The following is a 17,621-nucleotide window of genomic DNA, read 5'->3' as shown; positions in this document are numbered from 1 at the left end:
GAACCTGTTGTAGTGAACCTGTTGTAGGGAACCTGACGTAGTGAACTTGACGTAGTGAACATGTTGTAGTGAACCTGACGTAGTGAACCTGTTGTAGTGAACCTGACGTAGTGAACCTTGTAGTGAACCTGACGTAGTGAACCTGTTGTAGTGAACCTGACGTAGTGAACCTTGTAGTGAACCTGACGTAGTGAACCTGTTGTAGTGAACGTGACGTAGTGAACCTTGTAGTGAACCTGATGTAGTGAACCTGACGTAGTGAACCTGTTGTAGTGAACGTGACGTAGTGAACCTTGTAGTGAACCTGATGTAGTGAACCTGACGTAGTGAACCTTGTAGTGAACCTGATGTAGTGAACCTGACGTAGTGAACCTGTTGTAGTGAACGTGACGTAGTGAACCTGTTGTAGTGAACCTGTTGTAGTGAACCTGACGTAGTGAACCTGTTGTAGTAGGTGATGTGGCTAATACATATTAGGAGGGATCCCATGAAGAAAGAGTCGGGCACAAGTGTTAAATTAGTCACGTCTTTAGTTAACAGTGAGAATAAAGCTACAAACGTTGATCACAGATTGAAGGAATGAGGTCTTCAGAATAACATCAGGACCTCATCTAGAAAAGGTTTTGCAGCACAAGCTGGGGACAAAATCCAACTCACAATATCCATGACATTGCAGTCAGCAGTAGATTTGACTTCTCGAGATATTGTCCTCCCTCATGTATGGATAAATGTAAACATATCCTCTTTTTCTCTGCAGTTCTCTTTGGTGACATCTTGGTGGTCCTGAAGGACGTCCCTCTACTACCATCATGTCTAATGTCTTCATTCAGTCCCAAAGTCCAACACCTTGTAATGCTGCTGTTGGAGCATGTGCTCTTTGGAAGGTGTCCGTTGAAAGTCACCACATTCACATGCTTGATCCATCATCACAATAGAAATATAGCTCAATACTCTGGATGGTGAACACACCACAACATATCTGTTAAGGCAATAATGGTTGAACAACATACAAAAAGTCTGGATATACGACGGTGTTGACAAAAGATACATAATATAGATTATATACAGAATGTTCAAGATAGAAAATAAACGTCTACTTTTACACTTGAGAGAGCTGAAGCTGGTACAAAGGTTGCCATGGATACAGTGAAGTAAGAGCTGCTGATTAGGCGGGATAAGCTTTGGCCTTGTGCTGTGGCCCACTGAAGTCGCACAGCATCTGTGAAGGTGTGTGTGTGTGTGTGTGTGTGTGTGTGTGTGTGTAATGAGAACGGGTCGATGATGAATGGATGAAGAACAACAAACAAACCGGGCAGAATCATCCAACGCAGCTGGACTGGCACCTTTTCATCTTTACAGCTGAGAATAGTTCATGACAACATCGAGACCACTTCACAGCACCTTCATTTATTAACCCCGATGATACAGCATATAAACAACAAGCTCTTTCAGGCCACAAATCTCTCAAAGGCACCAAGTATCATATCAGTTATTTGGCCAAATTAATAGGAAATTACATACAAAATATGGCATCCACAGATAACTGTCAATCACCATCCATGTGCCAACATAATTCCCGGTGCAGTATCATCCCCAATGCTACACTTGGATTTAAGAAATTTACATTTTAAGCAGTGGCCTTCATTAAAGTCCAGCTCCCCTGCACAGTCATTGCATTAAAGGCAATGGAAATGATATTTCTACGTCTTATCAGCAGTTAAGGCGGCAGGAGGAAATCAAGAGTATACTGTGTGTATAGTTGATGCCACTGAGTAGACGGGGAAGGCACCGGGAACGAGGGAAGGACTAAATCATCACGTAAAGGCAAAGAGGGAAAAACATGGTGGCACAAAAATACAGAATACAAAATCAGCAATAAGTACTTTCTCACGGGGTGACAGGATGCAGGGATGACATGGTGTTGAACAGAGGGTGTGTGTGTCGAGTGTGTCGAGTGTGTTGACCGTCGGCTGATCGGCTAAGGCGCTGTGCTGTGTGTCTCGGTCAGAGTGTGCAGGTTTAAACTGGTCCGAGGCTGCTTGGCCGGCGGCTCCATCACCTCCTTCTCCTCGTCCACCGTGCTCAGAGGGCCGGACTGCAGCACCAAATCACCGCTCTCGTCCTCGCTCTCGTCTTCCTCCTCCTCCTCCTCCTCTTCTGGTGAAGAAAGGCAGTGACGTGGCAATCAGGGATCTGATAACGGAGCCTGGAGCAGATTAACCATGTGTGAGGAGAACAAGGCTGAACGTACCTTTCTCCAGGTCGGGAGAGTTTCGCCTCTTGACAGTGCTGGCAAACTGCAACACAGTGAAAACAGGAGATTTATAATCATAAATCATCACGTTTAAACTATATCTATAATGATAAATCACATTCAAACTGCATCTATAATCATAAATCATAGTTTGAACATGCTGTGTGTAACACGTGACATACTTCTCCCATGACTGCGACGGGCGTCTCTCCTTTGGCCCGGGCCACCCGGTGCTCGATCAGGTAATACATGTACTCGTCATACAGCAGGCGGATCAGGTGGAAGGAGCCGAAGCTTGCAGCGCTGCGCAGGGTCAGGTCCCGGATTACCATGGAACTGGTGAGAAAGAAGATTTGCAAAAATGGATCTTGAACATAGAAGCAAATATTTTCATTGTTTCATTCTCTCACCTGTAGAAGGACCAGTTGAGCAGGAAGACCTTGGCAGCCTTCGGCAGAGCCGCTGGGTTTTGCTCGTAGGGCTTCAGGGCCTGAGAGACGACGCTGTCCAGCCAGGTGGCCCACTGCTCCAGGGAGTGATGCTGCTGGAGAGTCGCCTTGAAGTCCTGCTCCAGCCTCTGGACCACACGGTCTTCACACTGACAAACCCAGGATGCCTGCTCCTGATGGGGGGGGGGGGGGGAGCACAGTAGGACAGAGTCAGCGTCCTGCTCTGTTTCACCTAAAACAGCAATGCACAGCAGCAGAAGGGAGCAGCGCTGGCCGACCTGTACGTTGGTGAAATCGACCCGATTGAGGTCAGAGAGCATCTGGTTGATCTGAGCGGAGTTCTGTAGGACGGCGCGGGCCGCCTGGGCCAGGTGGTTCAGGCTGGTGTAGCGACGCAGCGTCTGGGAGAAAGAGCACACGCACACCACCTGACAGGAGGAGAGAGGACGCCATCATCATTCGTGTCAGGAAGAGGCGGAGTTACACTCAAATGCATCGTAGGTTGTCACATCACAGGGCTGCAGTGAAAACCAAGAAGACAACAAGAGACCAGCACAGGTCACACATGAAGCTCGATGAAGCACTTAGGAGGTTAATTGAAGGGTTTAGAAGCTGCTCCTGTTGCAGCACAGCGATGTGCACTAAGCGGCAGGAAGCTACAACTTTGAGAGTATTTCAAGTTTTCTTATTTGAGCAACATTAGCACACCAGTTACATTTTTTTTGTAACCACACTTCAAATTTTGTGATTTTACAGGAACAGACAGAAGTCCCAGAAACCCAAATCTGTTGAGGAGGTGGTTTGACATGTAATCAATCTTTAAGAGGAAAGATACCTTGATGCGAACCATCTCCTCCGGGATGTCCATCATGGCGCCCGTCAACCAGTTCTCCAGACTCTTGGCGAAGTTACGGATGGCCTGAGTTAAAGCACCTGGTGGACAGGAGGACAAACACAGGATTTAAACTCCCTGAACTCATCCTCATTTTAATAAATACAGATTATGCTGTAAATCTATTTTAAAAGATGAAAAATCATACAAGTTAAAAATTGATTTATACTATTATTGACTTGTTTCCTTAATTTGTTTGTTGTACAACATGTTTATTAGTCAGCTTTGTTAAACTGTCGTTCCACTTTCATCCTTCAGTTTCACTGTGAACTCTTCCTGTCTCCTCCAGGTCTCGGGGACTCACTCGGGATGGGTCTGAGGACGTCCGGGATGAGGATGTCCACCAGAGTCTGGTACAGCAGGTTGTCACACTCTCTGGTCCAGCGCAGCACCGGCTCAAACTTACACAGCAACACCAGGCACGACTTGGGCAGACGTTTCTCCGACTCGTTGTGTCTGGTGAGACGGAGCGTTCATCTTCAGTTACGGCGGAGATACGTGGTTACTGTGGTGTGTTTGTGATGCTTACAGGCTGAGGGATTCTGCGTCGGTGCCCTGGCTGAACCGCCAGAAGGATTTCCACAGTGTCTCCACCAGAGGGAACTGAAGGTTGACCATCACGTCCAGAACGGCCTGTGAGGAGGAGACATGATGTCATGGAGGTGTGTGAACGTTCGAACACGTGATGCATTTCTTCCAGGAAATGACGATCTTACGGTCACAATAATCAATTCAAATTAAACGCAATTTAAGACTTTCCAACAAAAAAACGTCATTTGTGAGGAAGTCTCTCCTCATCAGACTGACAGAAGTGATGGTTGTTATGGGACGTGGTGTAATCATGAGGTAGGCAGCCAATCATCACACTTCCTGCGTCAGTCTTATCATATAGTACGTTTTCTACATCTGTAAGAGATTGCATTTTGTTTTTGTGTATACAGGATATATTAATATTATTTAAAAAGCACTTATTTTTACAGAAGATGGAAACATTTTATGACTCAGGAATTTTTTTAAGTCACTTTGAGTCCTTTTTTTCTTTAAGTTCAGAAAATATAAAATAAATGAGAAGTCAAATCGGTGATGACTCACTTCCTCATTCACTCTGAGGATGACTGAGTCTATTAGATACGAGTGGGCAGGTCGTACAAAGTCACTATTTGCAATTTCTGCAATTTTACCCAAAAAAATAAATCAAAAGAACTTTCTGTTCGAGAAAACTTGATTCAAAATCAGGACTTTTTGATTGCAACAAAAACAAAAAAGTAAATCGTGGTGAGCGGTACGGATCATTTCTTGAGAGAAAAGGAGGAATAAGCATCCAACATGTAAATCTATGACATGACGTGTACGTGCTCACCTCACAGTGTTCTCTGTACAGAGTCTGGAAGGCCTTCAGGTGTTCTAACAGGATCCCATCAGGCAAAGTCACATCCTGCAGATCGATGTCCACAAAGTCTGGCAGCGGCCTCGATGCCTCTGTGATACATAATAAATACAGGAAACAGGAGAAGGCTGAGAACATCCATCTGTTTCATCAGGTCACTAATGAATGAACTCTGACGCGTACGTTTGTCAGCTGACTGATTTCAGCATTACTGCAGTGCAGTATCATAATCATATATCATAACCAACGATGCATTTGGATGCGTGCAGGCGGTCCTTACCCAAGAACTGCTGGTACTGTTGGACCTGTGCTGAGATGTCACAGAGCGCCCCGGCCTGCTGCTGCAGACCCGTCCCACCCGATGTCCCGTTGGTGACCCCCAGGGTCTTCTGAACGGGCTTTATCCTACTGGACAGATCAGATGGAGAGGCGGAGTCACGGGGACGTTTATGTGTTTAAAAATGCAACTAAAAAGCATTTTGGGTGATAATATCCAGTAATATCATCCTGTGCTATATTAATAATGTTAATAATCTCCCAACAGTCCATGTGGATACCTGTTCTTCTGTGAGAAAGGCTGCTGCCTCATCGCCATGTGCTGCTGTTCATCCATCAGTCGAAGCAGAGGAGAACCAGACTTGATCCTCAGCCCGTAGTAGTGGTACTTGGAGTTCCCTCTGAAACACAGGAAGGAGGTGTGGGACCGTCTGTCTGTCTGTCTGTGTGTGTGTGTGTGTGTGTGTGTGTGTGTGTGTGTGTGTGTGTGTGTGTGTGTGTGTGTGTGTGTGTGTGTGTGTGTGTGTGTGTGTGTGTGTGTGTGTGTGTGTGTGTGTGTGTGTGTGTGTGTGTGTCTTTGTGTTGTGTGTGTGTGTGTGTGTGTGTGTGTGTGTACCTGGTTCCTAGTCTCCGTGTCCGGAGCCCCATGAACACGGACCTGATGAGTTTCCCGAAGGATGCAGCGTTGACGGGCTCCAGCTTGTGCTCCTGGCAGTGCAGCAGGTAATGGTAGTAGAGGGTGCAGCGGGGGAGGCTCACCCCCTCCGCCCCCTCGTAGTTATCACACAGCCACTGCACCTGAGGAACATCTGGGACGTTCAGCTTCATGTTGTGGACCGTGACTTCTATTTCACTGTGAATTTCAGTACTTACGGTAGCAGGTGGCGCCCGAGAGTTTGGGCTGGAGTAACTTTGTCCTCCCCCTCCCCCCCCTCCTCCTAGCACATAGCTTCCCTGAATGACGTACCCCCCTCCACCACTGCCTCCTGCCACAGAAACTGGCTGTGAGGTCACCGAGCCGGTGATGTCTGACTCAGAGCTGGGCGTTGTCTCGTAGAAGGTGGAGGAGGAGGAGGGCGGGGTCTGGGAGTAGAGGGGCGAGTCGGAGAACGGGTAGCTGCTTGACCGACTGGACGGGAAGAGACACAGAAACAGGTTAAACACACGGCTGTGTGACGGGGGAAGTTGTTCAGGTGAGCCGGCTCCTCCCTACATACATGTTGGAGGTGGAGAACGCTGCGTCTCCTGCTCCGTCCACGTACACCTGGCCAGAGTACACATGCTCCACCTGCACAATCAGCAAACACCACGTTTACAGCAGCATTCATTCCTTTTTTTGGCCACTTGGGGGAAGTTAAGAAAATGTAAACACCATAAAAAGTTGTTGTGTTGAACGAGTTAGCGAGCAGTGGTCTAACCCAGAGAAGCATCGCTGATGGGTAGAAGTCCAACCTGCACTTTCCTCTCACCTGTTCTTCTTTTTCTAAATACTTAATGAATATATCTCAGAAATATACCTAAGGAATATAATATATCTCAGGAATATAATATATCTCAGAAATATACCTAAGGAATATAATATATCTCAGGAATATAATATATCTCAGAAATATACCTCAGGAATATAATATATCTCAGGAATATAATATACAGTGGGTACGGAAAGTATTCAGACCCCTTTAAATTGTTCACTCTTTGTTTCATTGCAGCCATTTGCTAAAATCAAAAAAGTTCATATATTTCTCATTAATGTACACTCAGCACCCCATCTTGACAGAAAAAAACAGAAATGTAGAAATTTGTGCAAATTTATTAAAAAAGAAAAACTGAAATATCACATGGTCATAAGTATTCAGACCCTTTGCTGTGACACTCATATTTAACTCACATGCTGTCCATTTCTTCTGATCCTCCTTGAGATGGTTCTACTCCTTCATTGGAATCCAGCTGTGTTTAATTAAACTGATTGGACTTGATTAGGAAAGGCACACACCTGTCTATATAAGACCTTACAGCTCACAGTGCATGTCAGAGCAAATGAGAATCATGAGGTTGAAGGAACTGTCCAAGGAGCTCAGAGACAGAGTTGTGGCAAGGCACAGATCTGGCCAAGGTTACAAAATAATTTCTGCAGCACTCAAGGTTCCTAAGAGCACAGTGGCCTCCATAATCCTTAAATGGAAGAAGTTTGGGACGACCAGAACTCTTCCTAGACCTGGCCGTCCAGCCAAACTGAGCAATCGTGGGAGAAGAGCCTTGGTGAGAGAGGTAAAGAAGAACCCAAAGATCACTGTGGCTGAGCTCCAGAGATGCAGTAGGGAGATGGGAGAAAGTTCCACAAAGTCAACTATCACTGCAGCCCTCCACCAGTCGGGGCTTTATGGCAGAGTGGCCCGACGGAAGCCTCTCCTCAGTGCAAGACATATGAAAGCCCGCATAGAGTTTGACAAAAAACACATGAAGGACTCCCAGACTATGAGAAATAAGATTCTCTGGTCTGATGAGACCAAGATTGAACTTTTTGGCGTTAATTCTAAGCGGTATGTGTGAAGAAAACCAGGCACTGCTCATCACCTGCCCAATACAATCCCAACAGTGAAACATGGTGGTGGCAGCATCATGCTATGGGGGTGTTTTTCAGCTGCAGTGACAGGACGACTGGTTGCAATTGAAGGAAAGATGAATGCGGCCAAGTAGAGATATCCTGGAAGAAAACCTCTTCCAGAGTGCTCTGGACCTCAGACTGGGCCGAAGGTTCACCTTCCAACAAGACAATGACCCTAAGCACACAGCTAAAATAACAAAGGAGTGGCTTCAGAACAACTCTGTGACCATTCTTGACTGGCCCAGCCAGAGCCCTGACCTAAACCCAATGGAGCATCTCTGGAGAGACCTGAAAATGGCTGTCCACCAACGTTCACCATCCAACCTGACGGAACTGGAGAGGATCTGCAAGGAAGAATGGCAGAGGATCCCCAAATCCAGGTGTGGAAAGCTTGTTGCATCGTTCCCAAGAAGACTCATGGCTGTACGAGCTCAAAAGGGTGTTTCTACTCAATACTGAGCAAAGGGTCTGAATACTTATGACCATGTGATATTTCAGGTTTTCTGTTTTAATAAATTTGCACAAATTTCTACATTTCTGTTTTTTTCTGTCAAGATGGGGTGCTGAGTGTACATTAATGAGAAATAAAATGAACTTTTTTGATTTTAGCAAATGGCTGCAATGAAACAAAGAGTGAAACATTTAAAGGGGTCTGAATACTTTCCGTACCCACTGTACCTCAGGAATATAATATATCTCAGGAATATAATATACCTCAGGAATATAATATATCTCAGGAATATAATATACCTAAGGAATATAATATATCTCAAGAATATAATATACCTCAGGAATATAATATATCTAAGGAATATAATATATCTCAGGAATATAATATATCTCAGGAATATATCTCAGGAATATAATATACCTCAGGAATATAATATATCTCAGGAATATAATATATCTCAGGAATATAATATATCTAAGGAATATAATATATCTAAGGAATATAATGTATCTAAGAATATAATATATCTCAGGAATATAATCTCAGGAATATAATATATCTCAGGAATACTCAAGGAATATAATATATCTCAGGAATATAATGTATCTAGGAATATAATATATCTCAGGAATATAATATATCTCAGGAATATAATATATCTAAGGAATATAATATATCTAAGGAATATAATGTATCTAAGGAATATAATGTATCTAAGGAATATAATATATCTCAAGAATATAATATATCTCAGGAATATAATATATCTAAGGAATATAATGTATCTAAGGAATATAATGTATCTAAGGAATATAATATACCTCAGGAATATAATGTATCTAAGGAATATAATGTATCTAAGGAATATAATGTATCTAAGGAATATAATATATCTCAGGAATATAATATATCTAAGGAATATAATGTATCTAAGGAATATAATGTATCTAAGGAATATAATATACCTCAGGAATATAATATATCTCAGGAATATAATGTATCTAAGGAATATAATGTATCTAAGGAATATAATATACCTCAGGAATATAATATATCTAAGGAATATAATATATCTCAGGAATATAATGTATCTAAGGAATATAATGTATCTAAGGAATATAATATACCTCAGGAATATAATATATCTAAGGAATATAATGTATCTAAGGAATATAATGTATCTAAGGAATATAATATACCTCAGGAATATAATATATCTCAGGAATATAATGTATCTAAGGAATATAATGTATCTAAGGAATATAATGTATCTAAGGAATATAATATACCTCAGGAATATAATATATCTCAGGAATATAATGTATCTAAGGAATATAATGTATCTAAGGAATATAATATACCTCAGGAATATAATATATCTCAGGAATATATGTGTCTCTGTAGCAGCTCCTGTAGGTTCTCCAGCTCGCTCACCTTCGTTATCATCACACAGAGATGAGAGTCACATTGTTGACTGGATTTATTGGTGGATTTGATATAATGGCTGACATGGACGAGATTGTCTGAATCCTCTCAGCTGACCTCTGCTGGTAAGTGGAGCCACTGAAACAACCTCATCGGCGCGCCACCCTACGTAGTCATGTGACAAGAGCATGGGGGGGGGGGGGGGTTCGTGTATGTGTGCATCTTACCTGTGGGGTGGTCTGGACTGGTTGGACCACCTGAGTGGGGACACCAGGCGGGCTGGAGTCTGACAGACTGTCATTGGAGTGAACAGAGCCCTCTGAGGACGACACAACAGGAGGAAGGAGAGACGTCTCATCAGCTGATCAAACAAATCTCCCATGATAAAACCCTCCACCGCCCCGACGGGCTCAGTACTCACGACATACTGCTTCAAAATCGTAGTAAAGGCCGCCGCAGAACATCCTGCCGCTAAGTTTCTTTCTGACTTTCCTGAGGAAAGACTCAGCGAGGAGGACGAGGAAGAGTGTGTCGGTGCAACTCTCCGCTCGTCCTTATATCGTGCGTGCAGGAGGACAGCCTTGGACAGCTAATCTCCCCAGATGGAGGAGAAATCCCTCCATCTTGTAAACATGCAGATCAGATGAGAGAGAGAAATGAGAGATACATGTGGGCTGATAAGAGCGGGAGAAAATAGAGGATGGAGGCGAGGAGGGATATTCACTCTTTTTTGTGCCCTTCAAGTGAGAAAACATTTACTTGTCCTGCGTCCCACTGAGCTGCTCTTCCTCATGATTTACCTGTAGTGACACTACAACAAGCCCATTCAGCAGGAATGAATATTCAATAAGGACTTATTACCAGAGACCTCCCAGTGTGTCCTACTGGCTCATCTCCTCTATCGAGCATCTACTTTTATATCTAAATGTCACAGCAGGGGGAAAACAGCCCATCATGACTTCACTCATCGGTTTGTGAACTGTTGTTTTGAATGCTTGTCTGGTATTTAGGGCTGTCGCCATCTTGTTTTTTTGGAGCCACGAGTGACCATATGTTGATTTAGCGAGGGGCGGATCTAACCGACAACCCGAGTCCACTAGACAGGCCACATGACTACACTCCAGGCATGTCAATCAAACCAGGCACACCCCCAAACATAGCTCTCTTTGAGCTAAGGAATAGCTCTCTTTGAGGTCTAATATCTAATTTAATTTCAAATTATTTCCAGAAGGACCACCAGGACACTAATCTGAATTAAGATAATGACACCACGATTTGTAGAATGTTTTTTTATTGATTTTGTTTTTCATGAGAGAAGTTTACTTTTTGGTCTTTTGAGCCAGAGGTTTTTTGTAGTCAGCCCCTGGTGGCCCTCAGTTGTACTACACTTAAAATACACTTCGGCCTGGACGAAACCATGAATGTGATATTAATCAGTCAAAGCCATTCATGCAGTCCTGACAGTAACCAAAACAGACCATTTAAGAATTGAACTATTTGGTTTTCAATCACCTGTCACATCAATCAAGTCTATATGACATCACGTATCAGATATTTGCTGCTTACAGGGAACGAACACGGTGTTTTGCTTTGTAATTCTACAGCTTAAAGATTAATATCTTATTAAGATATAGCTTGTATTTTAGTATGAAGGGAGGAATGCCTGATTTCCACAGACAAGCCGCGGGCCCGCCAGCCTCTCACTCTGGGTGAAAGTGCAGCGTGTTATCTGATACTAGCAGGCAAAAAGATCTACGAATAGATGGCCCTAAAATAAACATACATATAGGCACCAGAGAATTCTCTCTTATTCCCTTCAATTAACAACATATTTTGAAATATAAACTGTTTTGTTTCTGTCTGAGCATTTTGTTTTGTTTTTTAATTCAGGAATTTCAGAGACCTAAATTTATTTGATATTATTAAGATCTGAAAAGGTTCGAGGTCTTGTACACACATTGCATTAGTTACTATAGATACCGGATCATCAAATGTTCTGCACTACTACAGGAATTATAAGTTTAAAGCCATGTTGATGTAACAATTATAAAAAAACACAATTTTTCTGTGGCAGTAAGAGCAGCAGACAAGAAGTGAAGTGAGGTTCCATCCATGTTCCCACGTTTGGGAGCCGAGCAACCACGTCCATCAGCTCAGTCTGTTCTCACAAAGTCAGCCGAACACTACATCGGTGTTTTTATCAATTCTGGTGGGACTCTCAAAAAACAAAACATTAAGTAGTTACTAAATCAACCAAAATGAAGCTGGCGTCATTCATTTTCACAAACTCCAAAATAAGACGAGCAGCAGGACATAAAATATTGATTATTTATGGACATTGTTTGTTCTTGAAATAACAGCTGGAACACACGATCTTTTCCACCCATTTTTTTTTTTTTTTCACAACCTACATGATTCAAATGGTGGAAACTCCTGATTCAGTGATCAGCTCATTGTTTCTAAAGAGAAGAGTCTCCAATCTGTTGAACCACAATAATACACCACAGTCTGAGGGGGAGTAAAGGCAGTTTTTGAGAGTGACCCAAAAAACTAAAGTTTCAGCTTAACCCATGCAGGTATTTCTCCTACTGGGAAATGGATCCAATATTCCAACCTCAGTGATAGAAATAGTGAAAAATGGCCATTTAAGATTCCCACAGCACGTGGTGACCTCATCCAATTAAATTTATCTTTGTCCAACCAAAAGTCCAAAACCCAAACATATTTAATTTGCAATCAAATCTAGAAATTCTTAATTTCTAAAGGCCTTGAACTAATAAACATCTGAATATTTCCTTGACAAATGACTCAATTACTCTGTGATGAAACGTATTGATGATTAACTGTGAAAATCAATGGTTTCATTAATATTTGATACCACTTTTTTTTATTGAACTGGTCAAAAGATGGTGGACCCTAGTAAATAATAACAAGTACTTTAATGCATAATAAACATTCATACTACTACGACTGTGACTGCAGCTTGTTCAGGCTGTGTGCCATGTCATGTCCTCCCGCTGCTAACATGCGCTTTAACGTGTGTTATGCCTTTGTGAGCACAGTATTCAGTACGAAGGCATATGTCAGTCATTCCTCACCTGTAACCGTGACGATGATGTACTGAGGCGAGCTGCTCTGACCGTTACTCTTCTGGACCGCAGAGTGCTGGATATCAGGGGTCACGTAGTGCTGCGTGGGAGTCGTCAGAACCACTGCCTTCTGGCTCTGGGCCTGGGCGGGCGGCGCTGGAGAACAAAGCGCATCCTGTCCCGTCTTGGAGGCAGCGGCTGATTGGTTCGCTGACGAAATGGTTCCAGAGGTCGCTGGGATCTCCGACAGGAAGTTTGCCGTCTTTACGGATGAGGGTGTGGTGGCTGCAGGTGTTGCTATGGTTACGGTGTTGGCCGGCTGAGGCTGAAGGTCCTCCGAGTATCCAGAAGTTGCCATGGCAACCAATGCTTTGAGCCACTAGTTCTGTGGATAAGAAAGAGACGGACTGCATTAATGAAAGTGCTGCAAACATCAGATGAGACGCACCTTTCTGTGTCTCACGTGTACATGTGTGTGTGTGTGTGTGTGTGTGTGTGTGTGTGTGTTAGTTAGTGTGTGTGTCTCTGTGTGTGTGTGTGTGTGTGTTAGTGTGTGTGTGTGTGTGTGTGTGTGTGTGTGTGTGTGTGTGTGTGTGTGTGTGTGTGTGTGTGTGTGTGTGTCTCTGTGTGTGTGTGTGTTAGTGTGTGTGTGTCTCTGTGTGTGTGTGTGTGGAATATAAACCAGAGGAGGAAGTCAGGCTTTTGTCTGAGACTCAGCAGTAGTTTAGAGTCTTTCCTGTTTGCTCCAGTATGAAACAGTGCGATCTTCAGCAATATAAATAAAGAATTATCCAAGTTTACAGATAAAAAGATTCGTAGACGTCGACCATGACATTTCAAGTGAAATAAAACAACTAAATAAAAATGAGGAAACACGTGACTGTGGACAGTTTCAGATTGTACAACTAAACTAGTAATCGGAGCCATGAGGCCGCTGGAGGGTCGGAGGGGGGCTCGGAGGGTCGGAGGGGGGTCGGAGGGGGCTCGGAGGGTTGGAGGGGGGTCGGAGGGTTGGAGGGGGGGTCGGAGGGGGGCTGGAGGGTTGGAGGGGGGGAGTCCGAGGGGGGTCGGAGGGTCCTCCGCCGTCCGCCCCCTCTGACCCCCTCGGACCCTCCGACCCCCCTCTGACCCCCCCCTCGGACCCTCCGACCCCCCTCTGACCCCCCCCTCCCACCCTCTGACCCCCCCCTCTGACCCCCCGACCGTCCGACCCCCCTCGGACCCTCGGACCCCCCTCTGACTCCCCTCCGACCCTCTGACCCCCCCTCGGACCCTCCGACCCCCCCTCTGACCCCCCCCCTCGGACCCTCCGACCCCCCTCTCTGACCCTCCCCTCTGACCCCCCTCGGACCCTCTGACCCCCCCCCCCGACCGACCGTCCGACCCTCTGACCCCCCCTCGGACCCTCCGACCCCCCCTCTGACCCCCCTCTCGACCCTCCGACCCCCCTCTGACCCCCCTCCCCCTCTGACCCCCCTGACCCCCCTCGGACCCTCTGACCCCCCCTCCGACCCTCTGACCCCCCCTCGGACCCTCCGACCCCCCCTCGGACGCACCGACAGACTCAATGTCACCTAAAACTTTGGTAAAGATGGTGAAACAGACTGAGCTCGTGTCACGTGACCAGCTCGGTGTGTTTGTTTCTGAACGCGGTAGCTTCCCCTGCTAGCCGTTCACACCGACTTATGACGTTGAAGCGAGCTAGCCAGTTGCTAACGGCTCATGTTGGATATTCAGTAAATCTGCGGCCATCAATCACACCTCGTTATAGTTCCGCGGTGATCGAAACTGTCAGAAACAACCTCAACGGGCTGACAAACGGGCTAAAAAAGTACGATTGTCAGTCCAACACACCCGCCATCTTGTGCTCCGATCACCGATCTGACATCGTCATAACAACCGTGAAGAAGAGCCGCTTCATCGGCGCCACTTCCACGTTCACGCTCGTGACTACAAACAAGCACACGGAAATAATTCACCGGAAATTTAAACGAGAATTCAGAGATATTGTACTTTTTCACCTTTTTATCCTCGTATTGTCCTTTTTAGTCGTTAAAGGGTTTTTTCCTTTAGATTTAGGTTGTTGTTGTTGACTCCCGTTGCTTGGTTCTCGTCGCCAGGACTACCGTGACTATGGCGCCGAGCCTTCACCGGGGCAACTGTTGCTATCGTCCTGTCGTTGCCCCGCCCTATACTAAATGCTGATTGGTTGACTGGGGAGGTGGTCGCAGCGTCAGTGAAATAATCGATAGCTAATTGGTTGGCAGTTCCTGTCTGTTACTTTCACCAAATGACCACCGGTGATGTTCATTTTTGTGATTGCTCAGAATGTCAAACAGTTGGAGGGGAAATGATGAAATGTCCTTTCATTCATTTCACACATGATGTTGCTTATCTGCCGCACATAAATATGTGTTATTGTGCAACGTTTAGAGGTTCTCCACTGGTTTGTCAGACAGGATGTGTGTATGTGTGAATGGATAGTGATCAGCAGAGATTGCGCTGTGTGACACGGCAGCAACCCAAATGATGTCAGGGACAGAAAGGCCAACAAAAGGTCACAGGTGATTAGATTGCCATGACCCCCCAGCATCTTTCACTACATAATCACAACTTTTCTTTTTCTCTGTGTGCATTGTAGTCTGAAAAGGTCTCCAGTCTTATCTCCGGGCGTGACAGAGAGTGGACCTGAGTTGAGGTCCTTCTCTGAGATGTGCAGCCTATATAAAGCTGGTGAGGCTGTCCACCAAGAAACACTCATCGTAGAGACACTTCAACAAGTTTCCAGCATTTGAGATACCTGCGGCATCGTTTCTCTTCCAGCATGTGGAAGGCGGCCTTCTTGACCCTGGGCTTGTTGGTGGCGCTGGCCAACCGGGTGCACTCCAATGAAGTCAATCCCTCTTTTTATGGGGTGAAGCTGTGTGGAAGAGAGTTCATACGAGCCGTCATCTTCACCTGCGGTGGTTCTCGCTGGAGGAGAAGCGCAGGAGATTTGGGTAAGACTGTGGATACAAGTTTATTTTTTATGATGCACCATGTTTTCTGACAGGGATGAGGGGGAATGCATCTCCATTGTACCCCCCATCCCTGATAGCAGACGGAGTTCAGGGCTTTCTATTTGAATATGTCAGTCAAGTCCAAATGACTCATTGAGCCTTTCTCTAACTGAGGGTTGTGAAAGTTAGAATTTATGATCACCACTCTGACTCTGAAATATTAGCAGCCTACCTAAAGTCAAATCACATTGTATTGATAAATGCTCCCACTGGGATGTCCTACCTGTTTGGAAAATGTTTTTTTTTTTTTTTTTTTTAAACTACTGCCTGTAGTTTAACCGTAATATTAAGAGATTTACTTCTTCTTTTTTTTACCAGCTCTTATTGGAGGAGAGACCTTTGATCTATGGGATAAAAATCCCATCCCTCAACTTCCCAACAAGCAGGAGCCTGCAGAGTCCCAAGCATGGAAAGATCAGACGTTGGATGTTGCATCTGTGGCTGCTGGTTTCAGCCGGTCAGCTCGCTCTCTGATCTCGGAGAACGTGTTGGAGGCTCTACGCAGCGTAGATAGGAAAGGACGGGACGTCGTGGTCGGACTGTCCAACGCTTGCTGCAAGTGGGGCTGCAGCAAGAGTGAAATCAGCTCTCTGTGCTGAACTGCTGTTTCTTCAACGTCCTGTACATCTCGTCCTGTCACTGAAGGAGACGTTATCTTCTCTCACAGTCCATGTGTTGACTATTTATACATAAAAGTGAATGTATAATCAGAATTTGTTTGCTGTGGTCATCAGATTAATATATTTGTCGAATAAAGCTTTGAGTATATGAACGTTTTGTTCCTTTTAAAAATAAGATATGGTCAAATTTTTTTTTTTTAGAACACTTCCACTTTTCCAAACCCTTGTTTCATAAACACAGTTTTGACAAGGATTTCGAAATAAAGGAAGTGGTGGTGACTAATGACTACAGAGTGGCAGGATACCCAATACATGAGAGCTGCTGTCTGGGATTCTTCAGGGGAAACAATATGACAGATTTGTAATTCAATGACATTCATTGCAACCAGCCTGGAACAGCTTCAAGGTGAACATGGTGTTTTTTGCTCCTTATCCACACAGAGTTGAAATTTCACAGTTATATCGAGACATTATCAACAAAACTGGGTTTAAAAAAACTGAAGTTTACTGTAGTATTATTTGTTGCAATGCCACTACTTCAAAAATATATTAGTCCTTATAATACACAAGTTCAAATATATACAAATACAAAATAGAGAAGAACAAACAAAAAAGAATGAAAGAACAATATCATTTATCACTAGGGGAAATAATTTAACAGTGCAGGCTGCTCTGGTTTTATATGCCATTTGCTTTAGACAGTGTTAATAAATGTATTGTATGAAGTGTTTGCTAAAGCCAAGAAAGCATTGTTTCTAAAGTGTCATTCATGGATATGGAATTTGGCCATTATGATATCAATAATTATCATGTGTTTTCTTGAATTTCGATTTTCCAAGAGACCAAAAAATACATTCTTTCAAAGTGAGGTAGATATTTCATCAACATTTTGTGTGACTGACAAAATAAATGCACAATAGTTTCTGGACAATCATCCCAAACAACAGTTTTGAGTAAAATTCAGGACATTTGTTAAACTGTATATGTGATGAGGTATTAATTAAGTAAAAGCTTTCCTCCACATCATCCACACAGCACAGTGTCCCTGTTATTGTGTCCACGCCCTTCATCCTTCATACAAACACATTCAGCACTTAAAGGCTGCAGGTGCTGA

The 17,621-nt window shown here is 44.2% G+C and overlaps 2 protein-coding genes across 6 annotated transcripts; one reads left to right on the top strand and one right to left on the bottom strand.

Moving 5' to 3' along the window:
- Positions 1-512: 512 nt before the first annotated feature.
- On the bottom strand, positions 513-14,993 carry rfx1b (regulatory factor X, 1b (influences HLA class II expression)). 5 transcript variants are annotated; one of them, XM_069720569.1, is made up of 17 exons: positions 14,842-14,993; positions 12,838-13,213; positions 9,967-10,058; positions 6,476-6,546; positions 6,132-6,387; positions 5,875-6,056; positions 5,540-5,659; positions 5,263-5,390; positions 4,956-5,074; positions 4,125-4,228; positions 3,900-4,051; positions 3,539-3,636; positions 2,982-3,131; positions 2,665-2,876; positions 2,437-2,590; positions 2,252-2,297; positions 513-2,157 (listed from the first exon to the last, which is right to left on the bottom strand). In XM_069720569.1, the coding sequence occupies exons 2-17, from the start codon at positions 13,184-13,186 to the stop codon at positions 1,979-1,981; spliced, it is 2,412 nt and encodes an 803-aa protein (XP_069576670.1). In that variant the 5' UTR covers positions 13,187-13,213; positions 14,842-14,993; the 3' UTR covers positions 513-1,978. The 5 variants fall into 5 exon arrangements, with proteins under 5 accessions (XP_069576670.1, XP_069576668.1, XP_069576672.1 ...); XM_069720567.1 differs by having other exon boundaries at positions 14,850-14,993; XM_069720571.1 differs by having other exon boundaries at positions 5,263-5,387; positions 14,850-14,993.
- Positions 5,624-17,267, top strand: rln3b (relaxin 3b). Its single transcript, XM_069720573.1, has 3 exons — positions 5,624-5,677; positions 15,470-15,827; positions 16,206-17,267. Exons 2-3 carry the CDS (start codon positions 15,653-15,655, stop codon positions 16,484-16,486), a joined length of 456 nt encoding a protein of 151 aa, XP_069576674.1. The 5' UTR covers positions 5,624-5,677; positions 15,470-15,652; the 3' UTR covers positions 16,487-17,267.
- The last annotated feature ends 354 nt before the right edge of the window (positions 17,268-17,621 follow it).

The sequence above is a fragment of the Brachyistius frenatus genome, unplaced genomic scaffold, assembly GCF_029030835.1.
Source record: "Brachyistius frenatus isolate BFR_SWC_R1_liver_20210118 unplaced genomic scaffold, ASM2903083v1 Contig_243, whole genome shotgun sequence".
In the NCBI taxonomy this organism is placed as follows: domain Eukaryota; kingdom Metazoa; phylum Chordata; class Actinopteri; family Embiotocidae; genus Brachyistius; species Brachyistius frenatus.
This window is presented reverse-complemented; position numbering and strand designations above follow the sequence as displayed.